Source organism: Spinacia oleracea, chromosome 6 (assembly GCF_020520425.1).
Source record: "Spinacia oleracea cultivar Varoflay chromosome 6, BTI_SOV_V1, whole genome shotgun sequence".
Taxonomy (NCBI): Eukaryota; Viridiplantae; Streptophyta; class Magnoliopsida; order Caryophyllales; family Amaranthaceae; genus Spinacia; species Spinacia oleracea.
The window spans coordinates 78,508,266-78,528,632 of record NC_079492.1 but is presented as its reverse complement, the minus strand read 5'-3'; the positions used below and the strand labels follow the sequence as shown (position 1 = coordinate 78,528,632).

Sequence of the window (20,367 nt, the reverse complement as noted above, 5' to 3'; positions counted from 1 at the left end):
TGTTCTATCTTGTGGAAGTGGAAGTCATGTAAATACTGATTGTTCTAAGATGAAGGAACAGGATCAAAGAAACATAAATTATGTAAGGCAAAAGTGGGTTAAGAAGTCTGAAAGGAGAAATTGTTGGAATTGGAAAGGTTGGAAGGTCAAGTTCCCATGCCATTGAAAATGTATTTTTTGTCGAGGGTTTAATGCACAGTTTACTAAGCATTTCTCAATTTTGTGACAAAGGAAACTCTGTAAGTTTTACTTCTGAAAATTGTCAAATCATTAATAATAACACTGGGAAGGTTATTTTGGAAGGAACTCGTAAAGGGAACACATATTCTGTGGATCTCAATACAGTTCCCAGGAACAATTTAACCTGCCTCAGTGCCATTGAAGAAGATCCCCTACTATGGCACAGGAGGTTTGGACATGCTAGTTTCTCACTGCTTGACAAATTAAGATCAAAGGAACTGGTTCGAGGACTCCCCTCAATCAAGTTCTTAAATGATAAAGTCTGTGATGCATGTGCAAAAGGCAAGCATGTACGAAGTTCCTTTAAGCCTAAGAAATTGGTAAGCACAACAAAACCTTTGGAACTGATCCATATGGACTTGTGTGGACCAATGCGAATCCAAAGTAGAAGTGGAAAATAATATGTTCTAGTTATTGTTGATGATTATTCTCGCTTTACTTGGGTCATATTTCTAACAAGCAAAGATAAAACGTTTGATGAGTTTGTTGCATTTTCAAAGAAAATCCAGAAAACTACAGGTCATCAACTAATCCACATAAGATCTGATCATGGAACAGAATTCAAAAATTACAAATTCGATGAATACTGCAAGGAACAAGGTATGGACCACAATTTCTCAGCTCCCAGAACTCCACAACAAAATGTTGTTGAGAGAAAAAATAGAACCTTAGAGGACATGGCAAGAACCATGTTAATAGCCAGTTCCTTGCCTAGGAACTTCTGGGCTGAAGCAGTCAATACAGCTTGTTATATTGTAAATAGAGTTATGATTCGAGCAATCTTAAACAAAACCCCCTATGAACTGTTAAAAGGTATAAAACCCAACATCTCTTACTTTAGAGCTTTTGGTAGTAAATGTTTTGTTCACAATAATGGCAAAAGGAACTTGGGGAAGTTTGATGAAAGAAGCGATGAGGCAGTGTTCCTAGGATACGCTCTAAATAGCAAAGCTTACAGAGTCTATAACAAAAGGTCTATGTGCGTTGAGGAAAGTGTACATATATTATTTGATGAATCTAACAAATCTGATATAGTACAGGAACAAGAACATTACGAAATTGGTTTGTCTCGTACTGCAGACAATGATGAGGAGTTCCAACCAACTAGACAAACAGCCAAAGGAACTGTTCAACAGAACCAAGAAGTTCCAGTGTAAGAGGAACACGAAGAAATCCAAGAAGATCCAGCTCTAGAGGAAACAGAAGCAGCACCTGAACCTGAGGAGCTCTACACTGATCAACAAGGAACTCAGGTCACAGAAGGAACTGAGGGAATTGCTACAACTCCAGCAGCTCAGTTTCAACCCAGACCTTCGAAACACCAAAGTTCTCATCCAATGGAACTCATTATGAGTGACATTAGAAAAGGAACTCAGACAAGGTCACAACTCAGGAACTTCTGTGCACTTCACGCGTTCCTCTCCATATTTGAACCAAGAAATCACACAGTGGCTTTGGAAGATGCTGACTGGATCATACCCATGCAAGAAGAACTGAATGAATTCAAAAGAAACAAAGTGTGGCACTTGGAACCCAAACCAAAGAACCAGAAAGTGATAGGACTGAAATGGGTGTTCCGGAACAAGAAAGATGAACATGCAACAATCATAAGGAACAAGGCAAGGTTAGTGGTCACAGGATATAACCAACAAGAAGGTATAGACTTCGAAGAAACTTTTGCTCCTGTTGCTAGATTAGAAGCCATTAGAATTCTAATTGCCTTTGCTGCCTTTATAGATTTTAAACTTTATCAAATGGATGTTAAATGTGCTTTCTTAAATGGTTTTTTAGAAGAAGATGTCTATGTGGAACAACCTCCTGGCTTTGAAAATCCCAAATTTCCAAATCATATTTACAAATTAGATACGGCTCTCTATGGACTAAAACAAACCCCTATATCTTGGTTTGAGAGATTATCAAAGTTCCTCCTACAAAATGATTTTAAAAGAGGTAGAATAGACAAAACTTTATTTCTAAAATCTAGAGGAACTGATTTGTTAGTAGTTCAAATCTATGTTGATGATATATTATTTGGAGCAACTAATGAGATCTTGTGCAAGGATTTTGCAAACCTGGTGAGCAGTGAATTTGAAATGAGCATGATGGGGGAACTCAACTTTTTCCTTGGTTTGCAAATCAAACAAACTGAGGAAGGTATCATGATCCACCAACAAAAGTATGTGAAGGAACTCCTAAAGAAATACGAGCTAGAATCAGCCAAAGTAAATCACACTCCCATGGGAACAGCTACCAGATTAGACACTGATCCAAATGGGAAAAGTGTGAATCAAACAAAATATAGAGGTATGATTGGATCACTACTATACTTAACTGCTAGTAGACCTGACATTTCTTTTAGTGTAGGACTATGTGCAAGGTTTCAATCTAATCCAAAGGAGTCCCACTTAACTACTGTAAAAAGAATACTAAGATATCTCAAAGGAACTAATGACCTATGCCTATTCTATCCAAGAAGTGGATCATTCGAGTTAAAAGGATATGCTGATGCTGATTATGCAGGTGACTTGGTAAATAGAAAAAGCACATCAGGTATGGTACAGTTCCTAGGTCCATGCATGGTTTCTTGGGGTTCCAAGAAACAGAACACTGTTGCTCTATCCACAGCTGAAGCTGAGTACGTAGCTGCTGCAGCTTGTTGCTCACAAATACTATGGATAAAACAACAGTTAAGAGATTTTGGTATTATCTATGATTGTGTTCCTATCTATTGTGATAACACTAGTGCTATTTGTATTTCAAAAGATCCGGTTCATCATTCCCGGGTCAAACACATCCACATTAGACACCATTTCCTTAAAGATAATATTGAGAAAGGTTTAATTAAATTAGATTTTTGCCAAACTGATCACCAAATTGCTGACATTTTGACTAAGCCTTTAAACAGGGAGAAACACGAGAAAATGAGGATGGAACTCGGGATGATCAAACTAAGGTAATTTGCAATTGAAGTTCCTCCAAGGTAAAGACAAAAACTGTGGTACATATAGATTATTACGAACACAACTTTACGCGTGCAAACACAGTTGAAGCTTTCCATCGTAGACGATCTACTTACGCAACAAATATGATCGGTAATCTATTATCCTTAAAATTAGAAATACAAGATACAATATTTAAGCAAGTCTGTTAAACGTTTTTTATTTTTTATTTTTTTTATTTAAATTTTTTCCCTTGAATTTAAAACTGATTTTCAAATTTAAAAACATGGTCACCCAATTCAAAGTATTTCCTCGGTTCCCATTGGCATTAAATAGAAGGAACCCCTCATCTCCCCCATTCACTCCCCATCTCCACATTTTTCACCTCTCTCACACGTCTTCTCCTCTGCCACCATCAAACCACCCATCTATAAAAACGACTCCACCATGGTACTCACCAGTCACAACACCGATCTCACCAACCTCAAACGCAAAAGAAACCCATCTTCCCCAGTTCCCATGGACACCTCACCCATGCAATCCTCAATTCCCCTTCAGATGCACACCCCAGCTCTTGCACTCACTCAAGGGGAACACGTCAACTCCGATGAGGAAATGACCACCCCAAACCCTAATCCTCAATCACCCACCAGAAAAACCAAAAAACGCCGTGTTGAGGATTCCGGCGATAAGATCGAGGAGATCGAGGAAGCACCGGAGAGTCCTCGAACTCAGGGGGAAGGAAACAGCCCGGCAAAACTAACGGCAAAAGAGAGCAACTTGGTGGAAGGGTTCGCAATTAACTCGACTTGGTGTGAGGCTATAAAATTCAACGAATTGACTGAACTTCTCGAGCAACAAAAATGGGTAAGCTTGTTGAGTGTTTATGCTAAATCCCCTTTAATTCCTGGTGCAATGAAAGAGTTTTGCAAAAAAAATTCGTGTGTTGATAATGTGTGTTCCAGCGTGGTCAATGGAACTAAAATTGAATTTGATGCTGTGTATTTGGAGAAACTGTTTGGAACTCCCAATTCAGGATTTGATGACTGGGTTAAAGGTCAAGTTAAGGTGACTATAGGAACTGTCAGCGAGAATGACATTGTTGGGTCAATTGGGGGGGACTGTAAAATCTCTACATCCACACAACAAACTCCTTTTCTCCTTTACAAAAACTCTTGTTTAATATTGTTTGGAGAGGCATAGTTCCTCGCACCCAAAAGAGGAACATTGCAAGTCTTTCTGATGCATGCCTAATGTACTGTCTTGAACGAAAAATTCCAATTAACTTTTCGGCTATCATGATCAAACACCTCTCCACCTGCATCCCAAAATACAAAATACCCTATTCCTCACTACTCACCTCAATCTTTGAGAGTTTCTCGGTTGATCTAAGCAAATATGCCACCATACCCCTAAAATCCACTCAAATAGTTCAATCCGAGATGCTCACCCTGTTAAAACTAAAAGTGGTTGAAGGAAAAGTCATTAGATGTGGTAAGGAGGAGAAGAAAGAAGAAGAGGAGGATGAGGAACTCACCCCCTTGAGAGTTAAACTCTCTCGAGTTCCTCACTCCTCCCCAAGAAAAAAGGCTGTTGCACAGACTGGAAAAAGGAAGAATATGAGAGTAGCTAGTAGGGAGAATAAGAAGAAGGGACCATTGTACATGGATATCACAGGGGAGAAAGAAGTAGAGGTTGACAAATTGGAACAGGTGGAACAGGATGATACAGAGGAACCTGAGATTGAGGCTGTTGTTCCTATCAAGAAAGAGGAATTGGTTCAAGCAGTCAAGCTGAGGAACAAAGCCAACACCACTTCGAGGCAATCCTTGGCTCGACCAGTTCCTCCAGCTCAGGCACCTGCTTCAAAATATGGTAGTTCTTCGGGGTTTGCTGGGTTTTCAAAGAGTTCCAAGGATCAACACATCATGGAACTCAAAGCTACTGTATCTCACCTGGTGGAACTGCAGAAGGGAACTGATCACATGATTAGTCAACTACAGGCACATGTGGGTTCCTTGGTTGAAGTTGTGAAGACTCTTCAAGCCAACCTTCAACACTACTCTGATCATGCAAATGAAACTCGAGCAGCCATTCTTTCAAAGATTGACAACCTGGAAGCTGTCGAGGAAACAATTGTTGAAGAAACAGCTGCATCTGGTTCCCCATCTCAAGCCTAAATCCCATTCTACCTATCTTTATTTTATGCCTATGGAACAATTTCTTTTTGTTGTTTTGTATAACTAAACTCGGGTGGACCTTTCTTTTCTGTTGTTTTCAAAACTTTTAAGACTTGCTTTGGTTGGTATCTACTATTTTACTAGTTTCTTGGATATTGCTTCCTGTTATTTTGTGGTGTGATTACTTCCAATACTTTGAGACTAGCTTGACTTGCCAAACGTTGATCGTGGGGCACTGTGTTTGGAATCTCTATATTTCGTGCTATACTTTTTGTCAATGCCAACAGGGGGAAATATGTTGCAAACTTCCAAGGTGGATAATCAAACCTAGTTCCTGACTTCAAATCTTGTGGTTCTCCTCTGTAAGTTTTTTTTAAGTTTTTTTGTCTTTCTTCTAAATTTTTTATTTTTTTTTTCATTGTTTGTAGTTACAAAATTAGAAACTGAAATTGCTCCTAGTATTGATTAATCTCTGGTTGTAAAAGTTTGCAAGTGTTGTCATCACCAAAAAGGGGGAATATCGTTGTTCCTGGTTTTGGTTGATGATACACACTGCAAACTTCCTGATTGATATTGTTAAGTGTTGACAGTTAAATGGTCGAGTTCCTATGAGGAACTAGGAATAGCTGCTGGAGTTCCTGGGTTGGATACAGTAAAGGCTAAAGCACCAAGGGTCAACAAAATAGAAACAAATCCACCTGCAATCATGTGATCCTCAAATACACAAAGACAATTGCAGTTTCTATCCTAGAGTTCCCCTAGCTACTAAAAGGAACTCGTCACTGTTCCAGAGCTGGAACAATTGAAGCTTATGAGTTGTAAGCTCCAAGAAAGGGAAAACACAAATATCTAGGTAGTTTATTTCTCTTAGATTTTATGTAAAAATATTAATGTGCAAAAAGGTATACAAGAAACACGGGAACTCAACATTACTTGGCCTATTTATCAAAATTCTGGAATCAAAGTTTTAAAGGAAATTATTTTGTCAAAATTAATATCTATTCCTGCTTAATAAAAATCAGATTTTTTCTAAGTATTTATTTTCTAAATAAAGAAGTTTAAACACTCCTAAAACTTCTCCTATTATTTTGATAAATTTACAAACTATTTTGAAGGAAAACTGAGGAGATTGACTTAGTCTAAACCACGACCAGTGATTGAGGAAGTTAAGGGAGAAGTGGTCTTCCCTTGTTCCTCAAGTCAAGGGACGTGGAAACCTAAGATTATGTTAGTTGGCAGTTGAGTCTTTGAAGGGAACAAACCCTAAGGATAAAACTCTATAAAAGGGAAAATATATTTTCTGGAAAAATACACAAACATTCTAAGAGTTTTTGCTTTCCTAAAAACGTATTATCAAAGATTTTCTAAAAGCAGTTTGTGTCCTAGTCAATTCAGAGTTCCTAAGTTCCTTATATACAAAAGCATTATTAATATCTAGAGGTTTTCTAAACACGAATTGTATTTTCTGATTAGAGAGGATAGAGTTATCCTGTTTAGACATAGAGTTTAAGTCTGAGAGAAAGAGAAGAAGAAAGAGTTGTAATCTGAGTAGATTACTGTGAGGAACACAAGTTTGAGAGGAACTTGTGTTAGAGTGTTATTGTAATCGAGGCATTACCATAATAAAAATGAATTCTCTTCTTGATTAGTGTCAAGAAGTTTTCACAATTGTCATTTCTGTCTTTCCTATTCTCAGATCCTTTATAATTTTCTAAGTTCCGCAAGAAACTTTATTAAAGTTCCAATTACAATTCACCCCCCCCTTCTTGTGTGTGTTCCTACTGGAATATCATCTTGGAAGACAAATAATCAACATACAGTATCTCGATCTTCCGCCGAAGTCGAGTATCGTTCAATGGCTGTTATTACTTGTGAGCTTAAGTGGCTCAAAGGTCTGTTATTGAGTTTAGGCGTTCATCATCCCAAGGCGATCAAATTATTTTGTGATAGTCAATCCTCACTGCACATGGCTAAGAATCCGGTTTTTCATGAGCGTACTAAACATATAGAAGTTGACTGTCATTTTGTAAGAGATGCAATCACGGAGGGCTTCATTCCTCCTTCTTATGTGTCCACCTCAACACAATTGGCAGACATTTTCACAAATGCACTAGGGAAGACCCAATTTGATTTTTTTTCTTTCCAAGTTGGGCATTTTTGAATCTCATGCTCCAACTTTGAGGGGGGGGGGGGGGTGTGTGTGTGTTAAGATAAGTAAGAAAATTATTATGGGAATATATTGTGGGAGTTTTATGGTAATTAGGATTGTTTCCTAAACTAGGAACCCCTGTGTAATATATATACTTCACAATATCAATAATATGGGCAGGGAATTCAAAGCCTAAAATATACGAAGTATTTCTCATCATTCCATTCTAATTTCATACATCGACCATAGTCAACAAGCTACATTGCCAAATAAATAATCATATAAAAGAATTTTGGCAAAAAAATAAATCATACAAAAGAATTAAGTTGGACATAGAAAAAAGCATACCTTATTAGCAATTGCCACTAAATTCTTGTTAGAATTCCTCTTCTATGAACTCCATTTCTACAATATTGAAGAAGAACCCAAAACTTCTAGAGTTAATTACATCGTTAAATGTAGTGTAGTATATAAGAAACCTAAACACTAAAATAACTATATATCTATGTAAAAGAGAAACAACTCTCCAGGAGTTTATATATATATATATATATATATATATATATATATATATATATATATATATATATATATATATAGGGGCACCATCTATCATAGGAACGCGAACATTACATAATTATTTTAAGTAATATTAACTCCGTTCTTAAATGATCTTTACGCTTACTATTTGCACGATACTTAAGAAATTTTAGTGAACATGTGATGGCGGGGTAACACATGGAAAATAAGTGGCTATAAATTGTCCAATAATGTGAGTTGATGAAAATTAATATTAAAGTATTGTGAGTGAATAACTTATGGTGGGTCAAATAAGAGTAAAAATAAAACAAAATAGAGTGTAAAAACTTTCAGGAAATGACTAAAACGAAAAGCGTAAAGAACTTTTAGGAACGGAAGTAATATATTTTCTCCGTCATAAACTCATAATAGATTCTGTTTGAATTCATTTTCACACTATTGACCTCAGTTTCTTTAAAAATTTTACCCTTGTATTATGTGAAATCTGTAATGTACCTGACCATCTATATTTTTAATACATGCATCAGTTTAACTGTTTTAATGAAATACTCAGTTTAAAATGTTACTCCCTCCGTATTTTTTTAAGGGATACACTTGCTTTTTCCGGCCGTATTTATTTAAGAGATACACTTGTCATTTTTATTAACTTATCAACCCCACCATCTAATTAAATAATACATCTAATATACCCTATCACCCATCATCCTATTAAACAAATATTTTCATAAACCCACCCCACCCTCCACCCACCAAAATGACATGGTCCCCACATATTTAATTATTAAAATATCTATTCAACCCCACTTGCTTTATTATTTTATTTCATTCAATTATTCTTCTTAAGACCCGTGCCCGGCCGAGTGTATCTCTTAAAAAAATACGGAGGGAGTAAATCTTATCTATACCTTCGTGCAATTTACGTTTAGTTGTTCTTTTCTTCCTTGCGGGAACACCAATCCCCTTTTTCTTTCGCTCATCTTGCCAGTTTTCGATTTTCAAATCCTTGCATTTCCTTTTTAGGGTAGATTTTGATACTGCAAAACAAATATTTAATTCACTCCATTAGTAACAACCATGGTAACCATAACTTGATAACTTGTTATCTAAGCACTTGATCTCTTTCACCTCTGAATGGCTATGAATAAAACAAGATAATAAGTACATCAATGAGGAAGTACAAATACATATCTGATATGTATGGGCAAATACATATCAGAACATAAGACAAAATAGGAAAAAGGACAAAATAAATAAATTAAATGGTACTTTTCTAAACACAAATGGTACTTTTTTTTACAGAATGGTATTTTTTTTACAGAATGGTACTTTTTTTACATGAATGGTACTTCCTTTTTTGTCTTTTAGCTATTTATCTTTTAGTTGATATGTGTGTTTCCACACATATCAGATATGCGAAAAAACGCTCCCGTACATCAATAGCATCAGAGGAATTGAAAAATAAAAAATTGTGAATAGTGAATAGTGAATAGTGCTAAAGCATACCTAAAGCATAGTGCTAAAGAATAGTGCTAAAAAATTGTGATGATGATTTTATATAAACCATACCTAAAGCATTTTATTTTTGGAATAATTGACTGGAAAAATCCCAACTTTGAACGTTTCACTTTTATTAATCCTAACTATGGTTTTTTTTTTAATAATCCAAACTTTTACCCCTAATGACTTTTAACAATCCCAAAAACCGGTAACCTGTTAAAATGGTAAACACTTGCAAACTTGGACTTGGGCTTTTAGTTTCTCTCTAAAAAATTTGGTACACGTCATTCATTCAATATCCATTCACCCAAAGTTAAACCCTTTTTGTTTTTCATCTGCTGTAAAATAAAATAAAAACAAAAATCAAACACCTTCCATGCTCGTATGTTTAACCTTAGATTGTAATTTGACAAATTTTTTTATTGTAAAAGGAGGTTCATTTTGACATTTTTGTTTTTACTTTGTGTTATTTGTTTAATTTGGCAGGTAAATAAACTTAAATCATACTACATCATCTTCATCGTGCTTCATTTGGTAACCACCATTTCTGCTATGGTTGTATCCCTTTCAAATAACTGAAATCAAAGGTCATCAACCTTGTTAATACTAGTAAGTTACTGGTAGTAACCCATTTAAATAAATTGAACTCTGTATCCTTTAAAAAAAAAACCCAAAGGAATACACCCCCTTGAACCCGAAAATGACCCGGTGGATCTAACATATGAGGTTTACTTCGTTCAGCTATTAAATGTCACATTAAAATATGAGGTTTGAAAACATTTATAATTTTGGGTGGAGAATCAAAGAAAATGACGAAATGAGAAACAAGGGTTATAAGGAGATTTATTAAGGAAAATAAATAAGGGGGAATAAATGCATTTAAAGAAAAAAAAAACTAACTCTCTATTGCCATGTCAGCGCCACGCCATACATTACCTGCTACAGTAAGTAACTTACCTGCTAGGCCCGTTAAAAGTCAATAGGTGTAAAAGTTCGGATTATTAAAAAAAAACTTATAGTTGGGATTATTAAAAGCAAACACCTAAAGTTGGGATTATTCTGGTCAATTAATCCTTTATTTTTTAGTAGAGGATTTGCGAGGGTTAAAAGTCTGCTTGTACTCCTTCAAATCATAAAATTAGGTCGTGTTCTCTACCCTCGAGTTTTGGTAAAATTTAAAATATTACTTTGTAGTTTTTACTATTGTACTCCCTCTGGTTTTTTTTTTAATAAAAGTTATACTTGTTATTATCATCCTTTTTTGTTGTTATAAGGCCCTATTCTTTCAGATTTAATTTCAGTTACATTTAGTTCATTTCAGTGTAGTACATTTCTGTTCGGTTCAGTTCAGTTTAGTTGAGCTACATTCAGCTCAGTTTCATTCAGCTCAATTCGATTTCAAATAATTCAGTTCAAAAGGACAGTGATGTGCTCTTCTTCGTCTTTAATAATCTTATTTTATTAACTATATATATATATATATATATATATATATATATATATATATATATATATATATAGTAGAGATCATTCGTAGAAAACTATTATTATGATTATTATTATTATTATATAATAAATAAAATAATAAAATAATATTATTAAAGACAAAGAAGAACACAACACCGTCATTTGGAACTGAACTGAACTGAGTGAAGCTGAGCTAAACTGAAATGAACTACACTGAACTGAACTAAATGTAACTGAAATTAAGTCCAAAAGAGAAGGTCCTTATAACAACAAAAAGGGAAGATAATAACAAGTGTAACTTTTAAAATAATTTATTGATACTTTGAAATAATATATTGATAGGAACCCAACAATATCTCAAGCATCTTATTTTGATATTTGTAATAACGAGAATTTGTAAGTTTTTAATTTATGTTTAACCACAAAAATTAAAGTGTAACCGTAAAAAAGAAACGGAAGGAGTATTAGTTATACTTACTCCGTATTAGTTATTACTTATTGTTTACTATATATGCATTCAGATCCATTAACTTCAGTTCATTCCAGTTCATCCAAAAAATGCTCAGAAGAATATGGCCTAAGAGTTATACTTTTCTGGTAAGCTTCTACGTTTTAATCATACAGTTCTCCCCCTCTCATGACCCCCATTTTCAATTAATTATGTTAATATTTCTCTCTCACAGTGTTCTAAAGACTTATTCACACAATCTTTTTCTTAAAAAATGTAATTCAACCATTATCAATTACAATCTCAATTCTATAAGGGGACTCCTATCATAAATGACTTTTTGGTGTTTTCGTATAGAATAGTCTAAAATACCCTTATTCCTTACCAATTATATCAACATTAAAATTATAAAATAAAATAAAATATAAATGGAAACAAATCAATCCAATTCAATCTCATCCAACAAAAAGTAAAAAAAAAAAAAAAAAAAAAAAAAAAAAAGTCACAATTAAATACTTATTCATAGCCCAAAAATACTCCATATTAATAACATATTTCATTTAGCCCATGTCTGAACTGGAGGTGAGCCTTTAAATGAAAAGTGAAAAGTAGAAACTTAAAGATAAATCAAATATAAATTACGCCAAGCCATGTGTGATTTTATCTTGAATTCATAAAATAATACGAGTATCAATTAGAAATATAATCTATCTATTATATTATACTAAAACAGACACCGGGAGTGACATATATCATTTCTTAGTGCAAAACCTTCCCGCCAAAACTGTAGTCCTAAAAAAATCTCTATTCACTTTTTTGTTTTTATTTTCCACCCTTTTTTATTTACCGTTGATGTATGAAAAAAGTATTTTAAAAAATGGACATGCTATAATAAACTTTTGAACATGCTTGAATGGATTTAGAACATGCTTGAATAAATTTAGAACACTATTGAACAAAGTTAGAACATGCTTGAATAAATTTAGAACATGCTTGAATAAATTTAGAACATGCGTGAATAAATTCAGAACATGGTTGAATAAATTTAGAACATGGTTGAATAAATTTAGAACATATATACTTGAATAATATTTAGAACATGCTTGAATCAATTTAAAACATGAGCTTGAAAATTTAGAACATGTATATATGTATACGTGTTGACTAGGTTCTCATGTTCCAATTTTTTTTGTAATTATGTTCTAAACTTTAAAGTGTTTTCATATAAGTAGGTGTTCTCTCATATAAACGTGCATGCATGGGATCTAATCTAGTACTCCCTCCGTCCCATAATATAGTGCCTGTTTTCCTAAAATGGTGTCCCTAAATGATGTGCCTATTTCTATTTTAAACCATTAATTTTTACTTTGAAAATTGTATTTTTTGACTTTTATTCAACCCATGTGCTTGATTTTTGTCTTTTTTAGGCCTATTTATTATGTACACACCTTTAATCTCTAATTTCTCTCTCCATAAAAGCCAACTAACATGTACTTTATCTTGAAAGAACAAATAATTATTGTTTTTATTATCAATGTTATACTTTACCTTAATAACCGTGATTTTGGTCAAACGGACACTATATTATGGGACGGAGGGAGTAAAATACTAAACCAGGTAGGTCATCTTTGGCTCGATGATTAATTGTGTGCTCCGTACTTGTTATCCGCTAGGTGATGGGTTCGATCCCTGATCAAAAACAACTTCTTTATGAAAATAAGCATCCAGACATCACTCAGAACCTGCGCTAAATAGTGAAGCCTTGTATACTAAGTACGACCGTTAGGTATATTAACTAAGTTCTGTAATCGATATTCAACTATTTCATAGGAAACTTGGAATCATTTATATGTTATCACCAAATCTATTAATTAATGATCTAGCACTACCAAATGCATTTAATTTAAAGAACTAGCATATATACGTAGATGATCGAAGAGCTTGAAATATGCTTACCCCCAAGGTGGTGTGCTGCTTCAGTTAATGTCCCTTTGAAATAGGGCAACAAATCTTCCTTGGACACAATGAACTTCTTCCTGGATTTTTTCGAAACCTTGCGATCAACAACTTCAATTCCATGATCAATACATTTGGTTTCTTCATTTAACAAATTAAAAGAGATTTCTTCTGGTTGTTTGATGCTGACTTTACTGTGCTCTTCTTCTCCTGTCATTGTATTTGATAATAACGTAAAAAACTCGTCCCCATTACCGTCACTTTCGATATGTTTCGTACTATAAACAACTTGCTCGCTTTCAGCCTCTAACTCCTGATAAGTTGGTGAAACCATACTTAGCTTATCAAATTGTTGTTTGATTCCCATTGTAATGGACATAACCATTTCATCATCTTCTTCTAGCGTCTTTTTTAAGGTATTCGGCCAAAAGAACTGAACAATATAGACATCATTGTTCGCATAGGAACTCCCTAAACAAACAGCCAATGAGCAAGAAAGTTTAAATTCTCGTGACAAAGACACCAACGAGAAGTTGTCAGGAAACCGGGTTATATCCCTACAAAAACACAATCCCTTTGATGAAAATGTTGTTCCAGCAACAGCTTGTCCTTCGGTCATGTGATACATGGTACTGGCTTGCCAAAAGGGATAGTAAGAAGAGTCTCTCATATAAAAGGGCAACTCAGCATTAGACATGCACAGTTGTTGCTCTTTGCTGCTTTGATCGCAACACGTACAAGGCATCCAAGTCTGAGCCAAAGGTAAATCGTGATTCTCGCATACCTGTGGATGTCAATTAGCTTAGTTAGTTAATTAACATATACTCTATCACCCTCTACCTTGTGTCCTTGTTTTCCCTATAGGGCTCTTTCAACCCCCCCACACAAAAGTGATAATCGCGTACCTTGGTTATTATTTTCAAAATCTCTGCTAAAATTCTTTGCCGAGGTTGGTAATGAAACTGTACAATATATTGGGTTTGGTTAACAATTACTCGAAAGGTTGCTTTTAGGAACATGTTTTTAGAAAATGACAGATGATTTACCTGAGTGTCTGCACGAAGGTTTACTGTCTGCAAAAGATTTAAAGAAGACTGAGACTGAAACACAGTTGGGAAACTATACATATATTTATTTAGCGTTAACATCTATATGAAACGGAGGTAGTATTATAAGAAATGATCGGGATTCTAACCTTAAGAAGGTTGCAGATTATAGCAATGACATCATGGTCAACTTCAGTAGATGCAATTACAACTTCATAAACTCCAACGCAAACATTAGTATAAGGATCAAAAACAGGTATAGCCAATGTTCCACAGATGATATAGTTTCCCTGTGAAAGACTTGGTTTTGGTCCTTTTATATCGTTTCGATTACCAGCTGACTTGTAAATATGCAAATTAGGAGCCCATTGAGGAATCCTAAGTCGAAATGCAGATACAGAAACCTGCCTGTTTAGGAGATAAGTTACCTCTTCCGTAGCAGATAAGTAAGGGATTAGGTTATCAATGAAGTTGAATGAGCGACCTGTCTTAGTTTTTCTATCACAGGAATAAACTCGAGTTAATGATTCACACAAGTAACCTTCGCTCACATCCGTCATAAACCGTTGGGTTTCGGTCCAGGTACCGGTTATGTTACGTTGTGAGGATCTCAGTGCGTTTTTCTTGACAATTTGTGTTGGAAACCATAACTGAGCTGCTACTATCTGATTTGGCTTTATTTGTGGTTTGAATTCAATAAGTGTTTTCTCCAAGTTCTGCTCAGCAAGAAGCTTAACTGCGAGTTCATAAAATGAAAATACTTATGATTCAAATAGGATAGCACTAAACCTCTGTGAATACGTGTAGATGTTTTTACATAGAATGTAATTAATGAGCAAGATAATAGGACACCGGGACTGTAGCTACGAGCTAGTGGTGTACTTGAAAGGTACACCTAAAGCTTTCTTCCTTGTTTGCATTATTTATTGCATACCACAAGAAGAACATCCTAACAAATGAGCAACAAAAAGTATTGGGCCATAATAAGATGTTACCCAGTCTTATGTTCTAAGACATTTCCGACAATTACTAAATATAAATATGAAATATTATGTTAAATTAGTAATTCATAATTATTTGCTAGAGAATAACTACGATAGTAGGTTATAATTGGATTGGGCCTACAACTAATTTAGCTTAATTCCTATGAGGTCACACATATAAGCATTATTTGGAACGGACCCAAAAGGCCATATGGCAACCCGCCTACTAAGAGAAACAAGTTTGGGCTTTGTTTTTCCTGTTAACCTAAAACTTTCACATTATAAGAGTTATAATGTGAGAGATTTAGAAGATAGGTTCATTCGATATTTTTGACTAAAGGAAAAACACAAAACCCTAACCCACTCTCTGAAACACCGTTTTTCCCAAACAAAGCAAAAGATTGATTGTGATCGTTCTCTTCCCGTACTAGCATACATGGGATTCAATTGGTGCTTGCATACGAACGGGAGAACACGCTACAAAGGTATTATTCTTCCATTATAAATTTGATTCATATTATTGTTATGCATGTGATCCTATAGTAGATGTTAGTAAATTATTTCATGAAATTCCGCTTTATGCATCTAAATTATCCTACATTATCATATTGACAGGGTGGTAGGTGGATTGCTGGTGGATGTCATTGATGCCCTTGTATTGTGGCTAGGTGCGTGGCCAGTGGATGACAATGGTGTACTAGTGCACTGGTATAGTGGCTGTTCGGAGAGAAAAGAGGGAGTTGGAGATAGGGGTTTGGGCGAATAAATTATTCAACATTACACTATTTTTTTTTTTTTAAGGTAACAAGTGATTCATTTAGGCTCTGTTCGGTAGAGCGTAAAACGTGTTCATGTAAAAAGATTTTCCCTAATTTTACGCTGTTTGGTTTGACAAGGGATGTAATTACACAAATCCCTAAACGTGTTTCGAAACAACTATTCCACATTTCTTTCTTACCTCCTCTCCTTTTTTTTTCCGTCAATCTTCACCTTCTTCTCTCATTTTCTTTTAAGATACCAAACAAAGGAAAAATAATTTGAAATTGTGTTTATTTTTTTTTAAATGTTTTCCATGGAAGATTATTTTGCACTGAAAACATTTTACACAGAACCAAACGGAACATTAATGAAAAACTCAAATCAAAATCTTCTATCCCACAATTTGTATAACACTTTTTATCATTCTTTGTTATTGGTTAATATTTGTAATTGACTAACCATTCCTATTTTTCATTTTTGAAATGACATTAATATTAACTTATAGCAGAAAGTGACACACAAATTGTACAAGAAGTGAGACATAAGATTTAGACTCAATAATAATTCTCCCCTCTCTTTCGATCATTCTCCATCCAATTGTATTATTTTTACATCATACTTCGTACCTCTTACCACCATCTTAACATATCTCCATGCCCTTTAAATTTTTCATTCACTATCTCCTACACAACGTAAAATAATATATTACTCTCTCCACCTTTAATAAAAAAATACAGTTTAACCGGCACGTAGTTTTAGGAAGGTGAGTTGAATTTGTTAAAATAAGATGACAGTTACTACTAAGTTATTATTTAATGTAATAAATTAATAGTGGTTGAATTATTAATTGTAGTAAAAAGATGATATGAGTAACTGTGGGGACTACAAGAGAGAGAAAAATCTATTACTCTATACTAAAACAGACACCAGTAATGATACGTGTCACTTCCCGGTGCAAAATATTCCCGCCAAAATAAAATTTCCTAAAAAGTATAAATGTTTAATGTTAATTTTATTCTCAACCCTTTTTTATAAACAATTTATGTATGGAAAAAAGTTATTAGTTTATAAATTATGGAAATAGCAGATATCATGCATAATAATTTTGCTAATATCTTTTGGTAATATATTAATCAAATCGTTACATTAATAGTAATAAATATATGAACTCAATATTTTTGTAAAATTGCATATTACGCATAAAAAATATGCATATTAGATGAATATATAAATTAAATTAGCATGTTCAAAATGTAACAATTACATAGTTTGGGAGATAATTATGTAGTTTGGGAGTATTTTGTAAAAAATATTGATCAAAATCCATGCGTGTACGGAACCTAATCTAGTATTAATATAATTAAAAGTGGTATCCCTGTTCCTATTATGCTCATAGAGATTCGAGAATAAATAATTAAATTACGTGCACGCACGGAGGGAGTATCCCTGTTCCTATTATGCTCATAGAGATTCGAAGATAAATAATGTATGTATGTAATTTGTTGATAAAGGGAAACATAGTCAGATAGTCTATTCTGTATCATAACCCAATCTAAATAATGGTGGAAAAAATTGAACCCTAATAATTATTTTCCAATATAATTTGTATTAACAAGATTAGATCTCATTTATGCATATCACCCACTAAACCAGCACGGATCGAATTAATAATAACATGTAACATGTAGTACGCCGTATTAGACTAACAATAAAACCATTACGATCGAAATACTAAATTAAACAAGATTTCGTTGTTATCTACTTGTATTTTCCAATCTATGTTAGTGGAATCTAGGGGACATTTTGTCTGATCAAGGAATAAAGATTCATTTTTGCCCATGTTTAGGGTTTTATTTTATTAACATTATCTAGAAAAACTAGGAATTAATGAAGCTGCTACCGCACATGGACAGCAACAGATCGGAGCTTGGAAATAATATATAACTTACCGATACCGGAACCATCATCGTTGACCTGATCAATAAAATTAGAAACCGGAGAAAAGGGCGGAACAAGCTCCTCTGGAAGCGAATTGGTGGGCGTGGGCTCGTCAACTCTGCTAAGGGTTCCTAATCCATCTTCATTTTCACCTTTGATTTCAAACATATAACTGTTAGCTAGCGTCACACCTTATTATTATACATATAAATAAAATACCCAAAACATAGACAAAACAAAACAAATATGAAACAATTAGGAAAAATAGAGAGGCAATTGAGCTTACCGGAGTTATTATTGTCTGGAAAATAATCAACCATGACCCAAGAATGAAACTGAGGATCGGATGAGCCATAAGATGTGAAGATCCCATCGGGTACCGGCTCAACCACGAGCTCCGGCGAGAGCATTGTCCTGAATGTACTTGTGGAATAAAAGGGTTGCTATGATCACTTGATATAGTCAACAGATTGGAAAGCAGTGTAGTGTTATTGTTAAGTGGTAAATTCATATTTGTGCACATATAAAGTATCAACCAAACAAGAAGAAGAACGAGTGAACCGCGTAATGTCAGTGTCAAAGCTGATGTAGCAGTTATAATATTTGGGGTTTGGATCAACACATGAAATGATCTCAATGTGAATGAGAAAAGTCAACAATGACGCCGCCTTAATAGAAACTAGCTCTTGAGCCCGTTCTAAGAACGGGCAATTAGTGGTTATTGAACTGTCTTTTAAAATTCTAATTTTTGGAGGGCTTGTATTTGAGTAGAAATACATGATTTAATAGAGGTGAGAAATTTGAAGGTTAAAAGAATATATATGAAATTAAATTATAGATGAATTAATAATAGTGTTAAAGAAAAAGATGAAGTGGAAAAGATTGAATAATGTTATATGAATTAAAATTGAATGGAGAAGATGAAGTGAAAGAGGTGCTAGAGTTGTAAAATATAAACATGAGAAACAATTGAAAAAATAAATGATGGATGAAAAAATAAATGATGGATGAAAAAAGGGATGCCACATGTCAAAGGATGAATGAAAAAAGGGGATACCACATGTCATCTAAACATCTATGGTTTTGCTTTTTAAATACTAGGTATAGATTTGGATTAGGAACTAATAGAATCTTTTCTAACATGTATTACTGTTAAGGATATGATATTCTATCCTCTGGTATAACTACGCTATCCTTAATAACTACCTAGATTTTAAATAGGAATTAAACCCATATTAACCATTACAAACAATAAAGGGGGTCAATATGGTTGTGGAGTACCCAAGGTAAAACTCATGTGTTTTTAACTATCGGAGTATGTGGGGCTTCAGGTCTACAGAAAAGTAGGTATTCCCTAAAAGAAACTAAGAAATAGTTAAAAGAAAGAATGAAATAAAGTAAGAAATAGTGAAGAACGCATTTAACCAGGTTTGTATTAAGTACAAATAGAAAAATATCTATACCTTTCTAACTTAATGATATCACCGCCTATTCTTGTTTCACCATTGGAGCTTTCTTAAAAACTTTACTAGAAGGACTAGGAGTAGTTTCTGGCTCGGGAGAACGCAGTCTCTTTTTCTCCTAAGGTTTTGCAACAACCTTTTTATGGTTTTGAATGTGGTTGTTTTTGTGGGAACTTTGTTGGTGCTGATGTGTCACCCTTTCCTCGGAGATATTAGGTGTACGTTAGCACGATCTTCCTACAACATGCAAAACAAGAATATTCCCGTAGGAATATTACATCCGATGCCTAAGTAAGTATTTAATAGAGAGAGAAAGTGATTCTAGAGAAAAGGAAGAACATAATAATTAAGTTAGGTGAGAATGAATTGATTGTTCTTTCACCTTGGGATCTGGACTATTTATAAGGCTAGGGTTTTGCGATTTGTTCCCAAATCCTAGTTAATTGATTGATTATCCTCAGAGATGAGAACATGTATCCTTTATCATGCAGTTGGATAGTTGGCTTAGTGTGTTATATGAGATATGGGCTTCTAGTTGTTTGAGTCTTTCTATTCAAGTGCAGATCTTTCATGTTCAAAATAGTTGCCTAGTAGGCGTGGGGGGAGTGCCACGTATTACTCTTCGATTGGTCCAGGGCGAATTACCAATTTTGGCCACATCATTTTCCCCTCAAGAAGGGTAAAAACTCCTTAGTTAATTTTTACCCTTATTGATTCCTCCTTTGACGTAGTGACACGTGGCCGGAGTCCATTACTCTTAAC

General features: G+C 34.3%; 1 protein-coding gene across 2 annotated transcripts in view; it reads right to left on the bottom strand.

Moving 5' to 3' along the window:
• Positions 1-18,685, bottom strand: part of LOC110793770 (protein NLP6) — a 32,181-nt gene extending 13,496 nt beyond the window's left edge. The window contains exons 1-8 of one of the 2 annotated variants that reach the window (XM_021998665.2): positions 18,429-18,685; positions 18,154-18,294; positions 14,612-15,198; positions 14,463-14,516; positions 14,322-14,378; positions 13,417-14,200; positions 8,954-9,082; positions 7,857-7,913 (exon numbers count right to left, since the gene is read on the bottom strand). In XM_021998665.2, coding sequence (XP_021854357.2) covers positions 7,885-7,913; positions 8,954-9,082; positions 13,417-14,200; positions 14,322-14,378; positions 14,463-14,516; positions 14,612-15,198; positions 18,154-18,294; positions 18,429-18,552 — 1,905 coding nt within the window. In that variant the 5' untranslated portion in view covers positions 18,553-18,685 and the 3' untranslated portion in view covers positions 7,857-7,884. The remainder of the gene's footprint in view (positions 1-7,856; positions 7,914-8,953; positions 9,083-13,416; positions 14,201-14,321; positions 14,379-14,462; positions 14,517-14,611; positions 15,199-18,153; positions 18,295-18,428) is intronic. The other variant, XM_021998666.2, reaches the window with a different exon arrangement.
• Positions 18,686-20,367: the final 1,682 nt, after the last annotated feature.